This window comes from Rattus rattus, chromosome 5 (assembly GCF_011064425.1).
Source record: "Rattus rattus isolate New Zealand chromosome 5, Rrattus_CSIRO_v1, whole genome shotgun sequence".
Lineage (NCBI taxonomy): Eukaryota > Metazoa > Chordata > Mammalia > Rodentia > Muridae > Rattus > Rattus rattus.
Genome location: NC_046158.1, coordinates 5,244,915 through 5,270,073, shown reverse-complemented (window position 1 = coordinate 5,270,073; position 25,159 = coordinate 5,244,915). Strand labels below are relative to the sequence as shown.

Here is a 25,159-nt window from a genome sequence, read left to right as displayed (position 1 = left end):
CAGATGGTTGTGAGCCACCATGTGGTTGCTGGGAACTGAACTCAGGACCTCTGGAAGAGCAGTCAGGTGCTCTTAACCGCTGAGCCATCTCTCCAGCCCCCATCAGTTTCTCTTAATTTGAACTTTGTCTCTGGTCCAGTAAGACCCTCTCTCAATTCCCCATCTTTTTCCTCTCTGGGATTCTGCTTCTGTAAACCTACCTGTTTCTTCTGCCCTTGACCTTGGTGACACTGTAGGGTAACTGACCTAAGGACAGGCCTTACTGTCTCCTCATCTGGCTGAGAGGACGGACGACAGAGAACTCACAGGTAGGGAAAGCCTTCTCCAGCCAAGCATGGAGCCTCTCAGTCTAAGTTGGTGTTTCTGCCAGGTGGAGAAATCGGGCTGCTCTAGGACTTGGGCATGCCCTGACCTGGAGTCCAGTTCCTCACAGTCCCTGAAGGCAGGAGGATGCCCTTGACATGCTCCTATCTTTACTACTTCCCCTGTGGCTTAGGAAATAGGATTTGGTGTCTGACTCTGTATGTTCTTACCCCTGCTTCGAAGCTTCATCTTTTAAAGAGATATTTACTTTTCTTAGTTTTTAATTATTATGTTATGTGTATGGGTGTTTTGCCTGCGTGTGTGTCTGTGCACCATGTGTGCAGTGCCTGACTTGTCCAGAATTGGGTATCAAATCCTGTGTTACAGCCACTGTGAGCTGTCTGACTCGGGTGCTCGGAATCAAACCGATGTCTTTTGAAAAAAATAGCAAGCACTTTGCTTTTGAACTACTGAGCCATCTCTCCAACCCTTCAGAATTTGTTTCTTTCTCCTCTTCCTAGGGATCAGTAACTAGAGGCTGGAGAGATGGCTCAGGTGGGAGAACTATTCAAATCAGATCCCTCCCTATAGAGGCACTGTTAACAAGAAAGTTCCAAATTTTTCTGATATTCAAACAATATTATTTAATACAGAGAATGTGGATGTAGCTGGGCAGTTTCACATGTTTGTAATTCCAGCACTTTGGGAGATTGGAGGCAGGAGAATTAAGGCACTGTGGTAACACATGCCTTTAATCCCAGCAGAGGCAGGTGTTCCAGGACAGCCTGGGTACACACACACACACACCCCATCTCGAAAATAAGAAAACATAATAAAAATAAAATACAAAAACGAACAAAAAAATTCAACCAACCCAACCAAAAAACAAACAAACAAAACCTGTCGGTCTCCAAAGCACGGATCCTTTAGGAACCCTGTCTGGGAAAAAACAAAAAACAAAAACCAAGAAACCAAACTAAACTATGAATAAAAAGGGTTGTAGGGTTGGGGATTTAGCTCAGTGGTAGAGCGCTTGCCTAGCAAGCGCAAGGCCCTGGGTTCGGTCCCCAGCTCCGAAAAAAAGGATAGAAAAAAAATAAAAAGGGTTGTAGATGTGCGTGTACGTGCGTGCGTACCTGCCTATTGGTGTGAGTGTGTGTGTAGCGCAGGACAGTTTGGTAATCAGATGTGACGTCCCAGTGACAACAAGCAGGACCAGTGTGCTTTAGTGGCCTCCTACGCAGCTGCCTCCCAGAAAGCCCCAGGCACCCACTAGCTCGACCGCTTTTTTTTGAGTGTCCGTGTGTCTGTCTAATCCTAGTGACCAATCGGAAGAGAGAAGAGGACACTTCCACACTGCAACCACACTTAGGGGGCGGGTCGGAAAGCGGGAGAGGCGGGGTCGGCGTGGTCACGTAGTTCATCCCATTGGCCAAGAGCCACGGCGAAGTGGAGCAATCTGGGGACTCTCATTGGTCAGAGCTGTGTCGGCCGGACCGAGGCCACGCCTCCCTCACGCTCCCAGCGGCCTGGTTTGGTTGTGTTGCCGCCTGGAAAGGAGACGCTGCCCTTCCCCAGCGATGGGATCCCGGGTGAGTGACGGCCACTGCGCGGGCGAGCAGCGCAGCAGGGCTAGGAGCGAGGCTTGCGGAGCATGGAACCCGGCCCTCGTAGGGGTCCGCAACCCAGCCGGTCCGCGAAAGTGTCCAAGGTGGGATGAGTGAATCCCCCTGGACCAGGCGGCACGAGAGGATGTATGGCTCCGGGGGTGGAACGAGAAGGGAGCTGGGTCAAAGAAGAGACTCCCGGGCCTGGAACGCTGAAGGCATCTAAGCAGGGTCTCTGGTACTGGTACTCCCCAGCCTGGAAGGAGCAGGTGTGCCGGCTGTGGGCAGCGCTGTATGTGGACTGCCGTCAAGGATGTCCTAAGGAGGTCGGGGCCAGAGAGGAAGGTCCCTGACTAGGCTCCGCGAGGAGCAGATGCTGAAGCTTGGAATATTGCAGACGTTCACTGTGGGGTTGCCCAATGCCAGGCTGCGTGGGATCCCACAGAGATGTTCTGGGATGGGAAAAACAGGACATGAGGCAAAGGGTGGTGTAGGACTGTCTGGTTCTGGGAACACAACTAGGTCAAGGTGGGACGAAGAGAATGCTCAGGCCAATTAGTAGGGTTGTCTTGCACAAGAGAGGAGGGCCTGGATTGGAAAGCTGAGATATCAGGCCTAGGGTGCCAGGGTGGAGGACCATACAACTTCCCTGCTCAAGAATATGGAGCAGAATTAGTGGCCAGCATTAGAATCGAGAGACAGGTAGGATATGGTGTTGAGCTTGGACCCTTCCTTTCTGTGAAGTGACCTTTCTCTTGGGCACAGACAAGACTAACTGGACTCACTTGCGAACAGAAGACAGGCCTCCACCCGCACCTCCTCCTGCCTGGGTCCTAGATTAGACTCTGCCCTCTAATACTATGTGGTCTTCACAGATGTTCAAGGCCCCCAGGTTTGATACAAGCAAGCAGCAGGCAATGACTAGGGTGCTCCAGCACAGCCTCTGTGGGTGCCTCATCTCTCAAAGCCCCTGTATTCATATCCTTATGGTAAATGATGTTTACCTTGAGGGCTCCGAGAAGGACTCTACTCAGAGTCCTCACAGAGAGCTAGTGCGCTGGCCTGTTGAAATGCACGGGAAAGTATAGCTCCTGCTATCTGATGTCCTTGCCTTTCGCTCGAGGCCCTGCCAGGCCAGAGGCTTACAGGAGGATATGCATACCACAGTCCACTTCACAACCTCTAGGCAAAAATCTCTCCTGCCCTTGACAGTGTGGCAATTTCTTTAGCCCTTGAACCTCACTCTGCTTGCCAGCCTCTTGCCTTCCCCCTCCCCCCACAGCCTTAGGACCAGCCTGGTAGGGCTGTGTGCCTTTCCCCACTTACCAAGGATAATCTGTTTCTTGTTCATCTCTTGTGCTGGCCTAGTGACTTTTGGCCACCATCCCAGAGAGACTAGGTCTGTCCTGGCCTGTGTGTTCCTTCCTCCAAAGATCCCAGAAAGCCTCCTTGAACTTGAACAAGACCCCTGCAGGGTCTTGTGGTCTCAGTTATATGTGATCAAACCTCTAATCTGGCCTTGGGTCATGGGGGGTCTTGGGCTATCTTCTCCCTCTGTGCCTCTGTCTGCTCCTGCTGTGTTAAACAGAGTCCAGTAGACCTTGAAGTACCCTCTCTTCACCCATTAGCAACCAAGTTATTTTGGACTCCGGGCTTAGGCTGGACAAAATTCAGTTTCTTCATGAGAAGGTGGAGAAAGGCAGGGAGAAACAAATGCCCATGTAGCTGTCCTGGTTCGTAGCAGTAAACTCAACACTTGAGACAAAAAGCAAGAGAAGTATCTAGAATTCAAGGCCAGCATGTGCTACAGTATGTGACTCTGCCTCAAAAAGAAATATAAGTCAAAACAAAACAAACAACAAAAAAGCCACCACCACAAGATCAGCATAGACATTTAGGCCACAGGAAGTGAAGCACTCCAGGCCCTGTGAAAAGGATGTCATGGCTCTCAGTCTGGAGCCTGAGATCTTTATTTAGAAAACAGCCAGTGTTTTTAAAAAGCCCGAGAAAGTGCAGAGGGCTCTGAGTTAGAGGGTGACCTATTTCTCTCCCAGTCTCGGGGTTCTTTCTGCAGCTAACGGGCCATGCATGCCTCCCTCTGCTCCCAGGTTTATAGAGGTGTCTGTGAGACATCTGGCGGCTTGCCTGCCTGTGGGGGCAGAGAGCTGGGGCCTGGTATTCCTGATGCTTCTGCTCATTCAGCCACTGGAGGCACTGTGTCCCATGCTGCCCCCACACCCCACTGCTACATGCTAGACAAGTGCTTTGAAAAATTTTGAGGCAGGGTCTGCCTGAATTGCTCCGTCATTCTTTGAGCTTCTTATCCTCCAGCCTCAGTGTCCTGAGCAGCTGGGATCACAAGCCTGAAGTGCCCTAAGGTGCCCAACCTCGGAGGACACTCTCGTTTCTATCTCTGTGTGCTGACACCTGCACCTTTCTCTGAGAAATTCCCGTGGATAAGCGTCTTGCATGTGTGTATGTGTCCCTTTATTGCCTGGTGACTTCACAGCTCGGAAGAGGGCATCAGATCCCCTTCAGCTGGAGTTACCCACACTTGCAAGCCAGCATTTGGGTGCTAGGGATTGAATCTGGGCCTTCTGGAAGAATAGCCAGTGCTTTTCACTGCCGGGCCAACTCTTTAAGGCCCAAAGTTTTAAGTATTTTATGTGTGTGGACGATGTGTCTACATGTCTGTCTGTACACTATATCTGTGTCCAGTGCCCATGGAGGCTAGACCAGAAGACAGCAACGGATTCCCTGGAACCAGAGTCGCATGGCTGCGAGCCACCGCGTGACAGTAGGAATCAAATGTGGGTCTTCTGGGAGAGCATCTGTTCATCTTAACCACCCAGCAAACCCCTGCAGTCCCGACCTTTTTCTTTTTCTTTTTTTTTTCGGAGCTGGGGACCGAACCCAGGGCCTTGCGTTTGCTAGGCAAGCGCTCTACCACTGAGCTAAATCCCCAACCCCAGTCCCGACCTTTTAAAACAGTTTTTTACAGGAAAGATGGCTCAGCGTTTAAGCATGCTTGCTTCCGTTCCCGAGGACCTGAGTTCGGTCCTCAACACCTACATCAAGTAGTTTACAACTTACGATACAGATCCTTAAAGAGAAATTACATAGGAGGGCCGGAGAGATGGCTCAGCGGTTAAGAGCACTGACTGCTCTTCCAGAGGTCCTGAGTTCAAATCCCAGCAACCACATAGTGGCTCACAGCCATCTGTAGTGGGATCCAGTGCCCTCTTCTGGTGTGTCTGAAGACAGCGACAGTGTACTTATACATAATAAATAAATAAATCTTTAAGAAAGGAAAAGAAATAAACACGTATATGAAGGTGATCTAATGAAAACCCTAGATAAGGGGATAGACAGAATGTCAACTGGCCATCTCTGGTCACAAAATTAAGCTTTGAGAATATGGATTTGGTTGCTAATTGAGGTTTGGCCAAAGGGAACCCCAGTCACTCCTGCTGTTACCAAGACTGTATTGCGTTCTCCACAAACTGATGGCAAGGCCTCATTGCTGAAGACATCACCTACCCAACTCAGCATGGAGAAGTTGAGCTGGGGCCTTCACGCCTACATTCTAGCATCTAAGAAGTTCACAACTTCCTGTAATGCCAGGTGCAGGGTATCCCAAGCCACCTTCTGACCTCTGCAAGCATCTGAACGTATGGCGTATACACATACATAAGTAAAGTGTATTATTTGTGTATATGCGTGCAGGAGCACCCGCCACAGGCACATGTGGAAGCCAGAGAACGGCTTTTGGGGGTCAGGTCTCTCCTTCCATATCTGGTTTCATTTCTGTTGGCTGTGATAAAACACCTCAGTAAAAGCAACTTAGGAGAGGAGGGTTTTATTTTGTCTCAGTCCCAAGTGACAGTCCATCATTATGAGGAAGTCACAATGACATGAGCTGATCTCATGACAGCCGTTCATGTTACATTTAGTCAAGAGGCAGAGAGCAAAGAATGTGTGTATGCTTTTACACAGTACATGGACCTAGCCTAGGGAATGGTGCCACCTACTGTGGATGGGCCTTCTCACCTTTATTAACGGTTCATTCCTCGTGGACGCACTCAGTCCCATCACATTCAACCTTGGATCCTGGGGAACTCAGTTGTCAGGCTTGCTCAGCAGGTTCTTTTATTTGCTTAGCTAACTCACTGCCCCAAAGCTTGTTAGCAGGACTGGGTATCGGACGTAGGGAGGTGAGCGCTCTACCACTCAGACCCTGCATGTACCTTCCGGTGTCTCACTTGGTCATCTGTCTTGTCAGCTTTGTGGAAGGACCTGTTATGTGTGCCCCTGTCCTGCTGGGGAGTGGATGGTACCCAGGACCCAGCCAGAGACCAGCTGAAGACGTTCTCCTCGGAAGCTCTCACCCCAGGAGGTCCCGTCCCGGGTGCTGGGCCTACCATGGCATTCCGTAGGACTGAGGGTATGTCCATGATCCAGGCTCTGGCCATGACTGTGGCTGAGATACCAGTGTTCCTGTACACGACTTTTGGTCAGGTAAGATGGGTGTGGGCCTCTCTAGGGGTCCTCAGTGCCTTGAGAGAGCTGAGTCCTCAAGGCTATGTGGCTTAAGTAGTTTCTTATTGTGTTATTATAATTCCATGTGTCTTAGCTAGTTTCTCATTGCCGTGTTGAAAGGCCAAAGCAATTTAAGGGAGAAGGGGTTTTGGGCTCACGGTTCGAGTGCTTTACCGTCCGTTGTGTGGAAGGCTCAGCAGCAGATGCAGGGAGCTGGCTGGTCGCACAGCTCCTGTACTCAGGAAATGGTGGCAGACAGACACCAGTACTTAGCTTGTTTTCGCCTTTTTATACAGGGCGTCTTGCCCTGCCCAGCAGGGCTCCCCTCCACAAGTAAGATAATCTTCCCACCAAATGACTTGAGATATCCCTCAGAGTCTTAGAGGCTAGGATTATGGTAGGGAATTCTTCACAGGTGTGTCAGGAGACTTGCCTCTTAGGAGACGCTAGTTCGATCAGGTAACAGTCAACACTAACTATCCGTATGTATACCTGGTATCTTTTCTCTGAGTAAGTCAGGATTACATTAAAAATTGGGGCCCTAAACCCAGTGTTTACCCAAAGGCTAGGTGACCCCTTGACTTTAGTTGTCTCTGACTAAGTCCCCTGGCACCCCTGAAGCTCTTTTTTGTGGGACAGCAGCAGAGGGTGGCCAGGATGGGCCTATTTGGATGAATGGTCTCAGATATGCAGTCATCAGGGTTTGAGGTGTGTATCTGTTGTTGTAAAAATATAAAAAATAAAAAAAGCATAAGGTTGTCTTTTATCCTGCTAGGTCTGGCACCGAGGTGCCCCAAGATATCTGCGGGATATCTTGCCAGAAGCACACATTCCAGTTCCTTGGCAGCCCAGACTAACTGCCCCACACTCCATTACACTTAAATCTACACATGAAAGAACACACAACACAAAAACCTTTGACCCAATTGGTAAGATATAATTGCCCACCTAAACATACAAAGCCCAGTACTATCCATCCCTTAAGAACATTAATATCAACCTGTAAATACACAGAGCGGAATCTTAACGTCACCTGCCATGGCTTCTCTCCCTCTCCCTCCTGTCTCTTCTCTTTTTTGTTCCTGTCCCCTCCTCTTCCTTTAAACTCTTCTCCCGCCCATCCATCTATCTCATCCAATGACAGGCCTCCTTCTATCCTGTACCTGCCCCTCACCTGTATTTTACAAATTCAGTGGGGAGAAGGTTCTGGTGAAGTCACCTGAGTCCTGAGTATGTGACTAGGCTGCTGTCCTTGGGGCAGTGGAATTAGCATCAAAATACAGAGAACTCCAGGACAAACCACAACTTGTATGGTCACTGCCTGCACACATCTCAACTGATGTGACCCTCCCGCTCCTCATTCAGCTGGAATTCTGACAGGTGACACAGGTTAAGCCCTGGTGCCGCACACAGGCAAAGAACAGTGGCCAGCATTTTGGCTCACACTGGACCTCAGGACTCATCTCTTGTGCTCTCTCTTTATATTTCTGACTCACATTTCAGAGAAGGTGACTTGATTTACTTCAGTGCCCCTTGACACCCCTTGGGTCAGCAGGGGAATACTGTGGCCACACCCAGAGCTTCCCTTTGGGCGACATAACCAGACCACTTATCTCTTCCCTCCAGTCTGCGTTCTCCCAACTGCGGTTGACCCCAGGCCTGAGGAAGGTTCTTTTTGCCACGGCCCTCGGGACTGTGGCCTTGGCCCTGGCTGCCCACCAGCTGAAAAGGCGCCGTCGGAAGAAGAAACAGGTGGGCCCTGAGATGGGAAGTGAGCAGCTGGGCACCATCCCCATGCCCATCCTCATGGCCCGAAAGGTCCCTTCGGTGAAGAAAGGTAGGTGTGTGGTTGGGGAGCCTCTAACGTTTGTCACATCTTAGCACTGTTCACTGTGGGTCTCAGGCTTGTGCCTTCCCGCCTCACAGCCAAGTTACCTCAGTAGAGTTGACCGCAGAACCATTCCTGGAGACAATGGGCTCAGGTGTGGTGGGTGACATTGGTCCCAGTGGCTATATCACTGTAGAAAATTTCCCTGTGCTCAGGAATAAAGACATGAACCCAATGGTATTTCTCCATTCTCCTCTCTAGGGGGTAGAAAAGGGATTTGCATGTGGTAAGGGTCACCTTTTTAGTGTTTCCAGAACTTTGAGACAGGGCCATCGTAGAACCAAGCCACTGCGGGAAAACTTTATAAATAATTTATCTCAGAGTTGGCGTGTGAGCAAAAGTGTGTGGATGTGCCGTAGGGTACTTTTGGAGGGAGGTCAGAGGACAACTTATATACGTAAGTTCTCTCCTTCCTCCACATGTGGGTTCCGGGCTCAAACGGAGGCCGGGGCTCATCTTGCCAGCCCTAGAAAGCTCCTTCCCTGGTAGTCGTGAGACACAGTTGTTTGCTACAGGTTGGTGTTACATTGCTCTCCTTCAAGGCGAAGCATTCTCATAGGTTCCCAACTGGGGAAAAACGAGTTTCCTTGGAAAATCAGTTTTCAAAGCGAGGTGTGATAGTCGCCTGTAACCTAGCGCCTGGGAAGACGAGGCAGATGTAGAACTTACGGCCACCGTGGGCTCCACACCGAGACTTCGTCTCAAAAATAGAATAAGGAGAATGAGGCCTAAGGGTTTGTTGATCTGTTTATCTATTGTACGTACCATGCTGTGGTGTACATGAGGTGCTCGGAGGACCTCTCTGATTCACTCGGAGTTGGGTCTCCTTCCATCAAGGGCTGAGCTCAGGCCTTTCGGCCTGGTAGCAAGTACCCTTACCTGCTGAGGCATCTGGAAAAGAGAATTCTTTACCAGACACTCAATCAAGCACACAGGCAAACTGAGTAAGAGGTAGGGAGGTGACCCACCTTGCTCTCCGCCTATCCTAGCATTTGGGGCCTTCCTGTGGGCCTGGCCCTGTTTTAAGTCAGCAGGCCAAGGAAGAGCCTTAGTCCTCTGCTAAGTATACACACAGAGGGATCCACTGATGTCCTGGCTTAGGTCAGGACACACTTCCAGAAAGAGAAGGCTGGGGAGGGAAGCTCAGTGGGAGGATGCAGGTGAGACCCACCCTTCTCCTCACAGGCTGCTCCAGCCGGAGGGTTCAGAGCCCCAGCAGCAAGAGCAACGACACTCTGAGTGGTATCTCCTCCATAGAGCCCAGCAAGCACTCAGGCTCCTCCCACAGCCTGGCCTCGGTAAGGAACCAGGGAAGGATATAGGTGGAGGCAGGTGCCACCAGGCCACTCTTGGTCTCTGCCCTAAGGAGGCAGAGTGGGCTGTTAGGGAGGTGGGAGGTAACCCCTTCATCCCTTCACACCCTCACTGGTGAATTCCGCCTCCGGATCCTGTTGATGATGGTTGGAGGCACCAGTTGGAGTTGGGCGGGTAGGTGCCGAAGAGAGGGAGTTATCAGGGTGAGCTCTGTCGCCATGGAGCCCAGCTTGGGTTCACTGACTCACAGTGAATCTGTCACTCCGCTCCAGCTCTGTGGTGATGGACGCCCTTACTCTTGAGTCTCCTCTGGAAAGGTGGAGGCCATCTTATAATTGAGAGGTCCTGAAACAAGGTGGCAGCTGTCGGTGCAGGGGCTGGGCCCAGGGACTTTTCACACACGGCCTTGGGTGTTGACCTCTGTTTCTCCCTACTGTGGCAGTCTCTCTCTCTGTGGAGCATCATCAAGCTGCTCTGAGGATGTGGTGCTGGCCTAGCTCCCTTGGGAGGGCCTGTGGCCTGTGCTCAGGCAGTCAGGGTGGGCTCAGAGGGGACCCACAAAGAGCTTCACTCTTTCTTATCTGTGTACTTGGTCCCTAGATGGTAGTGGTCAATTCATCCAGCCCTACAGCTGCGTGCTCAGGCTCATGGGAAACCAGAGGGATGGAGGAGTCTGTGCCCACCATGGATGGCAGTGCTGAGAGCCTCTATGTGCAAGGTTGGCTGGGAGGCTAGCCCAGGGGCCTCGGGGTAGGGTAGCTGGCAGGGAGGAATGGGCAAGGCAGGTCACTTCTTGAGTTACTGGCCCGCCCTAGATCCCTGTCAATACTTATAAGACCCGTCCTTCTTGGGTAAAAGCACACAGACAAGCCCGGAAGAAGGCAAGACCTAGCTGTAAAGTCCTGCCCAGCTCTGACCCTGCCATGGTCCTCTGCCTCCCTGCTATGTTCATCCCCTTAGGGTAAGCCTGTGGGACCTGAGCCTTTCTCCTCTCCTGTGTTCTCAGGCATGGAGCTGTTTGAGGAAGCCCTGCAGAAATGGGAGCAGGCACTGAGTGTGGGTCAGAGAGGGGACGGAGGCAGCACCCCCACACCAGGTGACAGCCTCCAGAACCCAGACACCTCGTCTGAAGCACTGTCAGAGGTAGGTGGTGTTCCCCGGTCACTGCTCGGGTAATGTGCTTGATGCTGTGACATTGGTGATAGCTTGGTGAGCAAGGTTTGCTAAACAGACCCTTCTCAGCACTGTTCAGGGGGTGGGAGATGTAGGTGATGGTGGGGGGTGTTAATGCAGGACTATAGATGCAGAGGAGATGGGCCTCTGTCCCTAGTTGGCTGGACTCTGGGACCTTTGGGTTTTGTTTATGTTTTTGGGGGGGAGAACACCACTCACGTTTTTTTGTAATTTCATAATCTTATTTATTTGTAAGATTTTTTTTTTTTTATGTGTTTCCCTACATGTATGTCTGTATACCGTGCTGGTGCCCACAGAGTCCACTAGAGGGTGTTGGATCCCCTATAACTGGAGTTACAGGTGTGAGCCACCAAATGGGTGCTGGGAACCGAACCTGGGTTCTCGGGAAAAACAGCAAGTGCTTAAAGGTGAGCCATCTCTCCAGCCGTCCCCTCGCTGTTATTTTTGAGACGTGGTCTTTCTGGGCTGCTCTGGCTGTCCTGGAACACGCTCTGTAGACCCATGGCCTCAAGCTCGTGAGATCCCTTGCCTCTGCCTCCCAAATGCTGGGATTAAAGGTATGGTGTCATCATGTCCGTCCACTTTTAGCTCATGTAGTCTACAGTTACCCATAAAGAGTTCTGGAGGGAAAGGTGGAGAGGCTTTCCATGGGTCCCTTTCTCTTCTGTTTGTTTAAAATAAAAAGATGGGGTTGGGGATTTAGCTCAGTGGTAGAGCGCTTGCCTAGCAAGTGCAAGGCCCTGGGTTCGGTCCCCAGCTCCGGAAAAAAAAAAAAAAAAAGAAAGAAAGAAAGAAAAACTAAAATAAAAAGACAGGGGGCTGGAGAGATGGCTCAGCGGTTTAGAGCACTGACTGCTCTTCCAGAGGTCCTGAGTTCAATTCCCAGCAACCACATGGTGGCTCCCAACCATCTGTAATGAGATCTGATGCCCTCTTCTGGTGTGTCTAAAAAATATGAAAATACATAAATCAAAATATTAGGACTTAAACTGAGAACTTTGCATGGGCCAAGCACACAGCCGTGTGTGCGTAGGACAGGGTACCATTGGGAGTCACGGCTTGCTTGGAGCTTTCAATGTAGACCAGGCTGCTGTCAGACTCACAGAGAGCATGTCCGCCTCTGCCTCCCAAGCTGTGTGCCATCACAACCAGTTATACTACTTTTTATTTTTACTCTAGGTCTGACTGAGTAGCCCTGGTTGGCCTAGAACTGGTTGGACAGGCTAGGCTCAAGCTGGCAGAGACCCACCTCTGCCTCCTGAGGCGGGGGTTAAGGGCATGTATCTGGTTTGTCAGGCCTTTAAATTTTTTTTTTTCTTTTTCTTTTTTTCGGAGCTGGGGACCGAACCCAGGGCCTTGCGCTTCCTAGGCAAGCGCTCTACCACTGAGCTAAATCCCAAACCTTTAAATTTTTTAAAGTTCTGTTTATCTGTTTGTGTGTGATGTGTATGTGTATATGGTGCCACAGTGGGCTTGTGGAGGTCAGAGGACAACCCTATAGGAATCAATTCTATTTTTCTGGGGGTTAAACTCAAATTGTCAGCCTTGGTGGCAAGTGCTTTTACTTGCCAAGATATCTCTCTGGGTCATTGTCTTAGGGTTTTACTGCGGGGAGCAGTCACCATGACCAAGGCAATTCTCATAAGGACAACATTTAATTGGGGCTGGCTTACAGTTCAGGGGTTCAGTTCATTATCATCAATGCAGGAGCATGGCAGCATCCAGGCAGGCATGGTGCGGGAGGAGCTGAGAGTTCTACATCTTCATCTGAAGGCTGCTAGCAGAACACGGACTTCCAGGGAGCTAGGTGAGGGGCTTAAGCCCAGGCCCACAGTGACACACCTACTCCAACAGGGCCACACCTAATAGTGCCACTCCCTGGACCAGGCACTTGCAGACCAGGACAGTGATCCTTTTTGTTGTTAGTTTAGATTTATTTCTTTGACTTTAAGTGTCCATATTTTGCCTATGTGTGTGCAGGTGCACCACATGTGTGCCCAGTATCAACGGGGTCAGACAAGGGAGCTCGACTGAAACAGGTGACAGATGGTGGGGAGCAGTCCCCCTGGGCTGCTGCCGTCCACTAACATTCCCCACGTTTCCTTACCTCCTCCCCAGCCTCCTTCTCTGCTTTCATTGCCTTCCTGTGCTGATCCTGCCAGGCTTGTCAGCTGCTGCCCTCCTGTGTGTTGTTTTGTGGGGAGCCACATGTGGTGCACTTGTGGAGGCGACAGACAACTTGCAGGAGTTGCTCGACCCTGTCGTGTGGGCCCTGGGACTTGAACTCAGGCTTGTTGGCAAACACCTTTATCTGCGGAGCCATGTTGCAGGCCCTAACTGTGTATTTCCTTTGGAGGAATGTCTTCCGATCGTCCCGTCTTAGCCCCCCCCCCATCCCCTACCCCCGTATGTGGGATTGCACACAGGCCGTTTAGTCTCATGGTGGTGATGTTGAGTGGTGTTGTTTTATTCTGAGACAGGGTCTCTCTATGTAGTCCTGACTGCTGTCCTAGAGCTCACTATGTAGACCAGGCTGGCCTCGAACTCACAGAGATTCTCCTGCCTCTGCCTCCCTAAAGGCTTGGAGTTTCCTTTCCCATTCTTCCTGGCATCCGTTGGAACATACAGAGGACGCTTTTAAGTTCCGGGTTGGAGGTGAAGCTTAGCTGCTGCTGGCTTTTCAGGCACTAGGAATATGCCAGCAGCGGGAGGTACAGGCAGGAGGACCGGAAGTTTAAGGGTACAGCCAGGCAGAGTGGCGCACCCCTTCAATCCCAGCACTGGGAGGCAGAGGTAGATGGATCCCTGAGGTGGAGGCCAGCCTGATCTATAGAGTGAGTTCCAGGACAGCCAGGGCTACACAGAGAGACTTTGTGCCAAAAGGTAAAAGAAAGCAAAAGTTTTAAGGTCTCAAACTGAATTATTAAATTCTGAAGCTCACTGCATTTGCTTTTCTTGAGTTGGTCAAGTTTCTGTGTTAAGTCCCTGTGGCCACTCATAGCTACTTCCCAGAGTGCTGACAGACATAGTCAGGGCTGCCAGTCAGGCAGGATCCAGCAGAGTGGCTGTGACCCAGAGTCCTGAGGTTGGCCCAGGTCTCTGTCCTGCCATATTTTAGCTAGATGCTCTGGGACACTTCACTACCTTGAATTTTCTCTGTGGAATGTCCTGTCCCAGAGAGAAGCTTTGAGGCTGAACAGGAGGCTCAGGCTAGGGCCTCAGTGAAGGCTGCCTCTCCCCTCTTCTGGCCCTTTCTCAGGCTTAATTGCCCTTACCTGTCTCCTCCCTGGGCTCTGGTTACTTCAGCAACTGGCTCTAGTCTAATTACCCCCACCTCCATGGAGAGAGCAGTTAGGCTCTCTTGCCTCACCCTGGGACCCAAACCCAAGAGCCCCAGGCCCGAGAGAGCACCACCCAACATCCCATGCCGGGCCTGGAGGTCGAGTCACACCGAGGTCACGGGGCTGTGCGGCACACCAGCTCCTCCCCTCCATCTCTGACTGAGGCTCTGCCTGTGCTTCCTTTCGTGTACTCTCCTGCTACCCAGACCTTCACCTTCCGAGGACAGCCTGACCTCTGCTGTCCAGCTTGTCACCTGAAGCCTTGACACTCAGGAGGTGGAATTGCCCTTGCTTGGTAACACCCAGTAACGGTTACTACCATTTGCACCTGAGTCCTCTTCACAAGGTGAAGCTTTTCAGTCTCTTCTATAGAGAAGGCCTTGGAGGAAGGGCTCACCCAGGTACACAGGGTTTGCCCTGGGGTCTTCAGGGAAAGTGTTGAGTCACTTAGAGCCACAGTATTTCTAGGAAATATGTTCAGGCAGCAAACACCACCAACAGAGAAAGCAAGAGGAGGCCTGGAGTGCGCTTGCCTAGTACACAGGGAGCACCGAGTTCAGTCTTCAGCGCTATGGAAGACCTACCGAACACCTATAATCCTGAGATTGGGACGTGGAGGCAGGAGAATCAGGAGTTCAAAGTCGTCTTCAGTGACATAATAGGTTTGAGGACAGCCCAGGTTCTATCTCAGGGTAGCAGAAGCAAGAAAAAAATAGATGAGATCAACTTTATTATTGTTGTTGTTGTTGTTGTTTATTTTATTATTATTATTTTTTTTTTGGGGGGGGAGCTGGGGATCGAACCCAGGGCCTTGCGCTTCCTAGACAAGCGCTCTACCACTGAGCTAAATCCCCAACCCCTATTATTATTATTATTATTATTATTATTATTATTGTATTTTATCTTTTTTTTTTTTCTTCTTTTTTTTTTTTTGTTTTTCAGGGTTTTTTTTTTTTTCCCTGGCTGTCCTAGAACTTCTTCTGTAGACCAGGCTGGCTTCAAACTCAGAGATCCTCCTGCCTCTGCCTCCTGAGTGCTGGGATTAAGGCCTGCACCACTTTCACCCAGCCTCTTTTCCTTTTCACACAGCAGGGTCTTGCTGTGTAGTCCTGGCTGCTTGGAACCCACCACTCACTGCATGTCCCACATTGGCCTCAAACCTGAGATTTTCCCCTAGGGCTCCCAGGTTGTGTGCCATGATGCCCTTCCTGCTGAGATACTGTGCATGTGTTTCCAGCACCGAGCTGTGTGTACTCACAGCACATGTGGCCAGTGCCTCCTGCAGTGGGCAGCACACGTCTAGAGTTCTTCTTTTGGACCCAGAGCCAGCTCCATTTCCTTGGGGCCCTACCTGACTGGGAAGCTTGACAGCTCTAGGTTGATGGTCATTGTTTTTGTCATAGCCAGAGTCACAACGAAGGGAGTTTGCTGAGAAGCTGGAGTCCCTGTTGCACCGGGCCTACCATCTGCAGGAAGAGTTCGGATCCACCCTCCCCTCTGACAACATGCTGCTGGACCTTGGTGAGCAGGGCTGAAGTGCCAGGAACAGAGGTCGGGGAATGTCCAGAGAACCAGGGCACGGTTCCCCAGCGTAGCAAGCAAATTGAAGTTTGAATAAATAGGGAAACCAAGGTTTTCCCTTAAAAATGGCAGACAGACTGAAGCAAGGTGAGGCCTGGAGTCCACAGTTAGTGTGCTTTGCCCCGGCCTCTTGGGAACACCTTTGGGCTCAGTGCCTACGTCTCCTGGACAGTCCTGCAGGCCTTAGGGTTCCCATGGCAGTACCCAGAGGCAGGCTAAGTGGACCACAGTTCTCTTGCCATTCGGTGGAAGTACAGAAATGTGAACCACAGACAGGGAACTAACTTACTCGGCCCATTGTCCAGTGTCCTCTTCACGCCTGCCACGTGTCTAGCCTTTCCCAGCGTGCACTGTGGGAACAACTGGGGTCCAGAAAGGGCTGGCTAGTGCTACAGGCCACATCCTCCCTGGCTTCTTGGCATTGGCCTCAGTGTGACTTTGCCTACTGAGTATCCTGTTCCCTTGGGTCTTCCTCTACGACAGAGGTCGGTAGGGCCACCATTAAGTCTGTGGCATGCATTTATTTATTTATTTGACTCACCTTTCTGAAGTGTCCTGGGATGTCCAGCTCCCTCAGCTCTAGAGCCTGCAGATGTCGGGGAGGGTCTCAGGCCAGTCTTACTCCCTTCCAGAGAGGACCCTAATGCTGCCCCTGACTGAGGGCTCATTGTGTCTGCGAGCTGATGATGAGGACAGCCTGACCTCAGAAGACTCCTTTTTCTCAGCCACTGAGGTAAATAGGTTAGGAGACCAAGTTGGGTTAGGCCAGGCCCTCTGGGCCAGGACTAAGTTGTGGGGGGAATAAGGTTATTTTCTTATGTAGGAATGAAGGCCTACTTCCCAGATACTCTGAAGTTCCCAGGTCAGGGAGGCCTGAGGAGCCAGGGCTTATAGATCTGCATGGTCAAGCAGAGCAATCCCCTATATCCCTAGGGCTCTAAACTATACCCACCTCTGACTTCTCTAATCCATTTAGTCCTTTGATTAGCATTAGTCTGCCACCAGGCTGGGGCAGGGGGCATGATGTCTGTGCTTGGGACAGGAAGATGGGAACATGCATCCAACCGATACTCCCTTTGGGAAGAGATCCTAGAGCTAGAAGAGTTGAGGCCTAGGGCTGGACATGAACCTAGGCCTCCTGTCTCATGGGGTCAGTGTGCTTTTGGTATCTTCAAGATGGACCAAAGGCAGGCCCCTAGGGTGGTCCCCATTGCTGGACCCAGGGCTGTGGCCCCCATAGAGTGATGCTCACGGCCTCCTTTGCCCTTTCCCAGCTCTTCGAGTCCCTGCAGATCGGAGAGTACCCGCTTCCTCTCTCCAGGCCCGCTGCTGCCTACGAGGAGGCTCTGCAGCTGGTGAAGGAGGGGAAAGTACCTTGTCGAACACTCAGGTGAGAGCTCGTGGGGCTGCGGGTGGGCTCCGGCCCCAGGGAGGAGGGCCAGAGGTGCACAGTGACGGTGGATGTGACCAAAGGAGGCTGAGGTCAGCCCAGGTACCATAGCCATGACTGCCACCTGTATCCAGGTCCAGAGGGAGCACTGTGGCCCCAGAGAACAGCCAGCCAGCCTCCCTCTGCCTTTGGCTGGGGGGAGATCGAAGGATAGAGGGAGGCTAGCATGAGCCTGAAGTCACACTGCTAGGATGAGGCAGGGCCAGGTTCCACCCTTGTCCTCTCCTTCTCACCAAAGGCACTGGGTCTTTGCCAGGTGGTGTGACACTATCTATCCTTTTCCTCAGGACAGAGCTGCTAGGCTGCTACAGTGACCAAGATTTCCTGGCCAAGCTGCATTGTGTACGGCAGGCTTTTGAGGTGGGTATGGTGCAGGAGCCACTGGGGGAGGGTGCTGGGCCTGCCCCATACGGGGCCACCCTGTGCCCAGCCATGACTGCCCTCTCCACTGGCTCTGGGAGGCTACCACTCTCCCCTTTCTTTCTTCAGGGGCTTCTAGAAGAAAGGAACAACCAGGTGTTCTTCGGGGAGGTCGGCCGGCAGATGGTGACAGGCCTAATGACCAAGGCTGAGAAGGTAGCTGGGGTGGGCCTGTTGTTTCAGATTTCCCTCCAGAACCTTATTTCAGGCTGGGTTTTTGTCTTGTTTTGTTTTGAATGTTGACTGGGTCTTTAACACAAAAATCTTGGGCCTAAGAGGCAGCTCAGTGGATCAAACCACTCATTCTGCAGACTGGTGACCTGAATTAGATCCCCCAGACTCATGGCGAAAAGAGAGATGGAGGCCTGCAGAGCACCTCCATAGCAGTGTGGTGGAGACGTGTCCACAGTCGTGCTGTGCTGGCCAACACAGTGATAACGCAGACAGTGCCTGGGCTGCGAAGATGACTCAGCTTGTCAGGTGCTGTCTGCGTCAGTGTGAGGACCCGAGGTTAGAACCCGTGTATGAAGGCACTGTGTGTGCTAGAGTTTGTTGCACTCCTAATGCTGCAGAGGAAATGTCAGATCCATGGCCTGTCAGTCCGATGGGTGAGCCCAGCCCCAGTGAGAGACCCTGTCTGAGGAGTGTCTTCTGAATTTCTCTCTGGCCTGCACACACGTACAAACACTTTAAAACCAAGTGCAGGAGTCCTGGCATCTTCCTATAGCCATGGGGTGCAGGAAAAGGGTTGTGGGTCCCCCCACTCCTGTTCCAACGTGGAAAACTAGAGACACGAACTCTTTCTTACTTGGTGATTCCAACAGCACAGCTTTGTAAAACTGGCCAGTAGTGAACGCAAGCCACAAGCACTCGGGGAGGCAGGCAGACTTGTGAGGTCAAGGCCAGCCTGATCTACACAGCGTTTGAGGACAGCCAGAGCTACACAGAGAAACCCTGTCTTGAAAAACAAAACAAACAAGTACAAGCTGCAGAGGGGTCCCCTGTGTCTGTCCACGGCCAACCTTCGCTGGAGTCCCAAGTGCCCTGCTCCGTGGACTCTGACCATGGTGTCTTGTCCACCTCACAACCTGTGCTGTGTCCACAGCTTGCAGTCCCTGCTCAGTGGTGTCACAGGGTAGCACAGCCACCTTCCCTCCCCAGCTTGGTACTTAAGGCAAAGTGCTCCATCTTGGGGACAGGCTGTGGTGTGTCCTGTCTCCTGGTGGGCGTCTGGGACCTCTGAGGATCTGTCTCAGGCCCCGGCAGGCGGATGTTCTGTGGGAGCTTCACCTTAGGTCCTTGTTGGCAGCGTAAGAGTTTGTCCTCATGTCTTGGCTCGTACTGGGTTTTTGTAATCCTGACCTTTGTCACTGTTCATTGCTCCCTGGCTCTTTGTGTGTGGAAGAGGTTGCATAAGTTGTTTTTTTGTTTTTAAAGATTTTATTTATTATATATGAGTACACTGATGCTGTCTTCAGACACACCAGAAGAGGGCATCAGATCCCATTACAGATGGTTGTGAGCCACCATGTGGTTGCTGGGATTTGAACTCAGGACCTCTGGAAGAGCAGTCAGTGCTCTTAACCGCTGAGCCATCTGTCCAGCTGCTGCATAAGGTTTCATATTTATCGCCCACTCGTGCTTTTTTACTGCATTAGAACAATCTCTTGAGAGGTCTTGTGTAACCCAGGCCAGCTGTGTGGCTGAGATGACCTTGACATCTGAACCTCCTGAATCTGCCTCCCGAGGGATGGGATGAAAAGCTCGTGTAGCCATGACCAGCTTCTTTAGTGTCCTTGTCGTCCTCACCCAGCAGTGATTGATGGCCATGATGCCAGGAGTGTCAGCCCTGTCAAGTGCTGCATTCACCTTTGCCAGGTGACTGCCCAGTTCCCCAGAGTGAGCTCCAGGCGCTCCTTCACGTCCCTGCAGCCACTGCTCCACTGCAGTCTGTTTCTCTCCTTGGCCCCCAGGAACAGGGGGGTAATTGAAGTGAGGTGGCCTGGCCATGCCGAGCAGGTCTCTGCTGCCCTGTCCCAGTCAGCGTTCAGCTCTGTTGTTTTACAAAGTGGAAGAGGCCCACGGGCAGCTGCTGAGCCCCATGACAGTGGCACTCATGTAGCGATGTCTGGGTTCCCTGGGCAGATCCCCGAAGACCTTGGCCAGGTAGCAGATGTGCAGGGTCTGCGGTTGTAGCATCAGGGCCATTTTGTAACCATGCAGCCTTTAGCCACGCCTTGTGTGTCCTGTGTCAGTCACACTCCATGTTAGGCAAGCTCATGCGACTGAACCCTGCCCCTGCCCCTGCCCCTGCCCCTGCCCCTGCCCCTGCTCCTGCCCCTGTCCCTCCTCTGCCCCCTGCCCCCTGCCCCTGCCCCTGCCCCTGCCCGAGTTCCCTCCATTGCTTCTGAAGTGCTTATGTGCCAGGAGCCAGTGGTAGGCAGATGTGCAGTCAGCGCCTCCCAGTCTCACTCCTTGGAACTACACCTTTTCCTGGACATCGCCAAGGAGAGAGCATGTAGTAGGGCGGTGCCTGGCTCCCACAAGGCGATAAGTGTGCAGTCATGAGCCAAACTGAGACATAGCTGGGGGCCCTGGTGCAGATTTTGCCCCAGACACACCCTGGTTCTCTGGAACGTTCGAGCAAAAAAAGACACCTCCTTGTTGCCTCTTTGGGGCAAAGCCCCAGCCCTGCTTGGCACATTCTTATCCACAGCCCAGCCTGCCTGTGAATCTTATCCAACTGGGTCACAGGGCTTCTCCCACAACCAGAACTGGCTGTGCTTCTCACAGAGTCCCAAGGGCTTCCTGGAGAGCTACGAGGAGATGTTGAACTACGCCCTGCGGCCTGAGACCTGGGCTACCACCCGGTTGGAGCTGGAGGGCAGAGGGGTGAGTCTGCTCGTGCTGGGCTCCTGGCTTCTTCAGAGCTCAGATGATGATGTCGGGAGCTTGCGCCCAGCTTTGCATCGGTGCTAAGCAGCTGAGATGGCGCATCACTGCGCCGAGCCTGGCTTCCAGCCATTTCCCCAGGTGTCGCACACAGGCCCCCATTGGCCTCGGCACAGGAGCTCTAATGCCCCCTCTTCTCTAAAGGTGGCATGCATGAGCTTCTTCGACATCGTGTTGGACTTCATCCTCATGGATGCCTTCGAGGACCTAGAGAACCCTCCATCTTCGGTGCTTGCTGTCCTGCGGAACCGTTGGCTGTCTGATAGCTTCAAGGAAACAGTGGGTGCCCATCCCTTTCCCATGTGTGTGTGCCCTGTGACCTTCGGCACTGTCCTCTCAGTGTCCTCTTATGTATTCCCAGAGTTCACTTATCAGTCCCTGCCCACTGAGATGTGGGCTGTCTCCAGTCCCCCTGCCCACTGAGATGTGGGGCTGTCTCCAGACATGCATCCCCATTAAGTTAGGCCCTCCACTCCCCCAACAATGACAACAAAACCCAAGCCCAGTTCCTGCAGTCTGCACAAGGCCATTTATAGATGCCATGGTGCTCTGTGTTGTCCTCATTTTACAGTTGTCCTAAATCCACACAAATGGAAGTTCTGAAGCAGTAAGAGGCAGAGCCCCCAAGGAGGGCTTGCTGGCTGGGGACACTAACTGCTACATAGTTCACTGTGAGTCATGCATCCCATTGCAGACACGTTAAAAACTAGAGGAGACCCTCCGTCCACTCACCCCCAACAATGACAACAAAACCCAAGGCTACCAGTAATATGGTGGTTCTGCTGCCCATGACTCTTCTCCAACAAGGCCATTTATAGATGCTCATGGTGGCTCCTGCAACCACCAGGTGAGGGGTTGGGGTGCTGTGTCATGACCATTTTACAGAGGAGGAAACTGAGGCTTGGGAAGCTTCCACATCTAAATGAAGTTCTGAAGCAGTAAGAGTTAGAGCCTGGTTTCAAGAATAGGTGTGTATAGGGCCAAGGAGGGCTTGCAGTACAGTGCTCACTGCTCATTAGGACCCGGGCTTGGCTCCTAATGCTACATAGTTCACAGACACCTGTGAGTCCAGCTCCAGGGGATTCGGTGTCCATCTCCTGTCGACTCCTGCAGACACGCAGTGCACAAACTGATACAGCGCACACGTATATGAAGTAAAGAAGTGGGCATCTGGCCTGGTGCTGGTGCACACTTTAGTCTCAGCACTCTGGTGACAGAGGCAGGCAGAGCTCTCTGAATTCAAGGCCAGCCTGGTCTAGAGTGAGTTTCAGGATAGCCAGGGCTACACAGAGAAACCCTGTCTTGAAAAACAAACAAACAAACAATTAGGCATCTGTTGCCAGATACAGGGTAAAGAAAAGGCACAGTTAGGTGTGGGTGGGCTATGGGCAGAGCTCATCCTGGGCCAAGGCTGGGGCTCTGGGTTTATCCTTGATGGGGTCTTACCTGTGTTTTAGGCCCTGGCCACCGCGTGCTGGTCTGTCCTGAAAGCCAAGAGGAGGCTTCTGATGGTGAGTGAGTGGCTAGGCTTCTTAGGACTGAGTCGCCAGAACTCCCTTAGCCATTTGGACTGAATGGGAGAGGGGCTAGGTGCAGCAAAGCATCAAGGTCCCCATATCCCACACTGCACCCCACTTGGCCAGGTGTCCCAGGGATCCTCAGGGAGGAGCAACCATCATGTCCCAGGACTCAGCAGAGGATGCACACCCTGGGAGAGGGGGAAGGAGGGCAGTGGCCACAGCAGTCAGGTAGCGGGCAGAGCTCTTCTCCTTCCCAGTAGGCCACTGGTACCTGCACCATGGATGGAGTAGCTGGGAGCCATTACTCCCCATGGCTGCCAGGCTCGACTGCTGTGACCAGTGCTGTGAGTTGGCTCTGCCCATAAGGCCTGCGAGGGGCAGCTCTCAGAGCAGTCTTCTAGCCCTTTCTGTAGAAGTGAGAGATCAGGGCTGTACAAGCCCACCCCTTGCTCTAGCCAGGACTTAGTGACCTTTGGGTAAGCCCTGCTCCCCAGCCCAGCCTGCTCCTCAGCCCTGCCCTCCCCACAGGTGCCTGATGGCTTCATCTCTCATTTCTACTCCGTATCGGAGCATGTTAGCCCTGTGCTGGCCTTTGGCTTCCTCGGACCCAAGCCTCAGCTCTCAGAAGTCTGTGCTTTCTTCAAGGTATATGGCCAGCACTCCTGCTTTCCTGCTCCTACAGACACCAGAAGAGGGGTGGGGGCCTGGGCTGTTCTAGGTGAACCCTAGAGGAGGAGCCCCAGGAAGGCAGTTGCCTAAGGCTGGGAGAATGGGCTGGGGCTTGGTCACTGAGAAAGAGACTTTGTAGAATGTAGAAAATGTCCCAGGACCCAGTTCCAACACCAATCTCCTACCCCCAGCACCAGATTGTGCAATACCTGAGGGACATGTTCGACCTGGACAACGTGCGCTACACTTCTGTGCCAGCCCTAGCAGAAGACATCCTACAGCTGTCCCGGCGCCGCAGCGAGATTCTGTTGGGCTACCTGGGGGCACCAGTGGCTAGTAGCACTGGGATGAATGGGCCACTGCCTCGAGAGAATGGGCCCCTGGATGAGCTGCAATAGTAGGGTGCAGGCTGGAGGAGAGAGGTGGCCGGGCCTCAGTCACAAGGGTGATTGCTGGGAGAGAGAAAGCTGCCCCTCCCTTCCTTTGGAGTGGCATCCAAGGGCCAGGGTGGCCAAGGGCCATTGCCCCTGAGCTTGCTCTACTTCCTCATCTGGGAATCCCAACACCCAGAGGACAGATTTCCATGAAGAGGAACCACTAGGAGCACTGGATAGCAGCTGCCCTTGGGGTTCCCTGAGCAGTAGAGGCAGGCCAGAGTCAGCAGCAGGGTCTGACCAAGGGCAAGCAGCAAGAGAGAAAGGTGGTGGAGAATGGCTTTGAGCATGGACCACAGAACCCTCATCTCCTCTGCCGCTGGCGGAGGGCAAGGAGGTGATAGGTAAGGGATAGAGCGCACAGGGCTATGTGGTGACTGGCACAGGGTTCTGCAATAGGAGCCATGTATAGCTACACACCCCAGCACCTGGGCTTCTGGCCAGGATGGAAGCCCCATCTGGGCCATCCAGAGGGGGCTCACCCCATGTGTGCTCAAGCAGGGACTCGTCCTTCACAAACCCAGGACGCTGTCCTCATATTCCCACGCCCTGCCAAAGACTCAAGTTTCCCCACTTCTGCCACCACCAAAGAGGGAGGAGGAGGCAGGGCTGGCCCTTCCCATGCCCTGGTGAGCCTGGAGCTCCTTCCTGGGCAGTGCTAGACTCCAGCTGAGGATTCCAGCCCGAGCTCACAAAGGCCCATCTCCTGTGTTGCCATCTGCTGCTCCAAAGTGAGGACCTAGGAACCATGGCAGGGTGGACAGAGGCCGCATAGCAGGGCAGTTCCTTCCCACCCCACCCCACCCCACCCCACCCCCGACAAGCTGGACTCAGCACTTTGCCTTCAACTCCATGCACATGTGTTTTGGGGCAGCTGCCACCCAGGGTCCTGCAGCAGCCCTTGGCATTTGTCACGGGGTTCTGGCGGCCTTCCTTTTGCCTGAGCTGGGAAGATTTTATTTATTGCCTTAATACTTTATTTGGCTGTTCCATCCCTCCCAGTTGTGGCATGCAGGAGAAGACTCCTGGTCTGCAGTGGAGCACTGGCTCCTGGAACAAAGTTCCTCTCCCTGGAAGGGACAAGGGTTCCCTGGGGTCAGCAGGATGCACTGAAGAGAGGGTAGCCATGGCTCTGGGTCCTCTCTGAGGCCTGCGCTCAGAAGGGAGCAGCCCTCACGCACTGTCCTGACATTCCATTCTTTTGCACTTACCTTGAGCTGTGAATGTAACCTTGGGCCAAGGCCCACTCTGGTTTGCTCCTGAACCATACAGCTGTGGCATTTTTATTTTGTCCTGTTTGTGTGTCCATGCCCCACCCTCTACACTCAACCAGCAATAGAGTGTGAGAGCAAGGCCTGTGAATCAGATAAAGGATCGAAGTGACTCTTCTCTGTGTCTTGCTGGGGTAGAGGTGGGGGGCGGTGCTGAGCCAAAGGCTGGACACCTGCGCTTTGCAGTGGGTAGAGGCCCCAGGAGGAACGGGTCAGGAGCAGCCTGCGTCTTCACGGGCATCTGCCTTAGGGCTACTGCTGCTGTGATGAAACAACCGTGACCAATGGCAGCGTGGGCAGGAAAGGATTTATTTCACAGTTCCACATCACAGTTTATCAAAAGAAGTGAGGGCAGGAGTCTGGAAGTAGGAGCTGATGAAGAAGCTATGGGCAGAAGCTGTATACCGGCTTGCTCCCCGTGGCCATGAAGGCCAGGTAGTTGCTAAATCATAGTCTGGGCCAAGTGAGAGATCCTGCCTTAAAACATGAGTGGAGAGTAGTTAAGAAAGACATCCAACATTGACCTTTGTAGAAAGTACAGATATATAGGTCTGGGATTTCTTTTTTCTTTCTTTCTTTTTTTTTTTTTTTTTTTTTTTTTTTTTCGAGCTGGGACCGAACCCAGGGCCTTGCGCTTCCCTAGGTAAGCGCTCTACCGCTGAGCTAAATCCCCAGC

The 25,159-nt window shown here is 52.4% G+C and overlaps 1 protein-coding gene across 2 annotated transcripts; it reads left to right on the top strand.

Annotated features, from left to right (window-relative positions):
* Positions 1 to 1,790: 1,790 nt before the first annotated feature.
* Miga2 (mitoguardin 2) lies at positions 1,791 to 24,596 on the top strand. 2 transcript variants are annotated; one of them, XM_032902857.1, is made up of 16 exons: positions 1,791 to 1,895; positions 6,193 to 6,428; positions 8,076 to 8,286; positions 9,523 to 9,635; positions 10,252 to 10,369; positions 10,658 to 10,794; positions 15,590 to 15,707; positions 16,400 to 16,500; positions 17,042 to 17,157; positions 17,505 to 17,577; positions 17,707 to 17,793; positions 20,431 to 20,529; positions 20,734 to 20,868; positions 22,047 to 22,100; positions 22,638 to 22,754; positions 22,970 to 24,596. In XM_032902857.1, the coding sequence occupies exons 2-16, from the start codon at positions 6,333 to 6,335 to the stop codon at positions 23,174 to 23,176; spliced, it is 1,782 nt and encodes a 593-aa protein (XP_032758748.1). In that variant the 5' UTR covers positions 1,791 to 1,895; positions 6,193 to 6,332; the 3' UTR covers positions 23,177 to 24,596. The 2 variants fall into 2 exon arrangements, with proteins under 2 accessions (XP_032758748.1, XP_032758747.1); XM_032902856.1 differs by lacking the exon at positions 1,791 to 1,895 and adding an exon at positions 1,922 to 2,014.
* Positions 24,597 to 25,159: the final 563 nt, after the last annotated feature.

Coding starts and splice junctions, on each gene's coding strand:
- Miga2 (XM_032902857.1), top strand. CDS start 6,333: ATGGCATTCCGTAGGACTGAGGGTATGTCCATGATCCAGGCTCTGGCC. Junction 9,636..10,251: donor CCTCCCACAGCCTGGCCTCG/GTAAGGAACCAG, acceptor CTTGGTCCCTAG/ATGGTAGTGGTCAATTCATC. Junction 20,869..22,046: donor CTGATAGCTTCAAGGAAACA/GTGGGTGCCCAT, acceptor CCTGTGTTTTAG/GCCCTGGCCACCGCGTGCTG.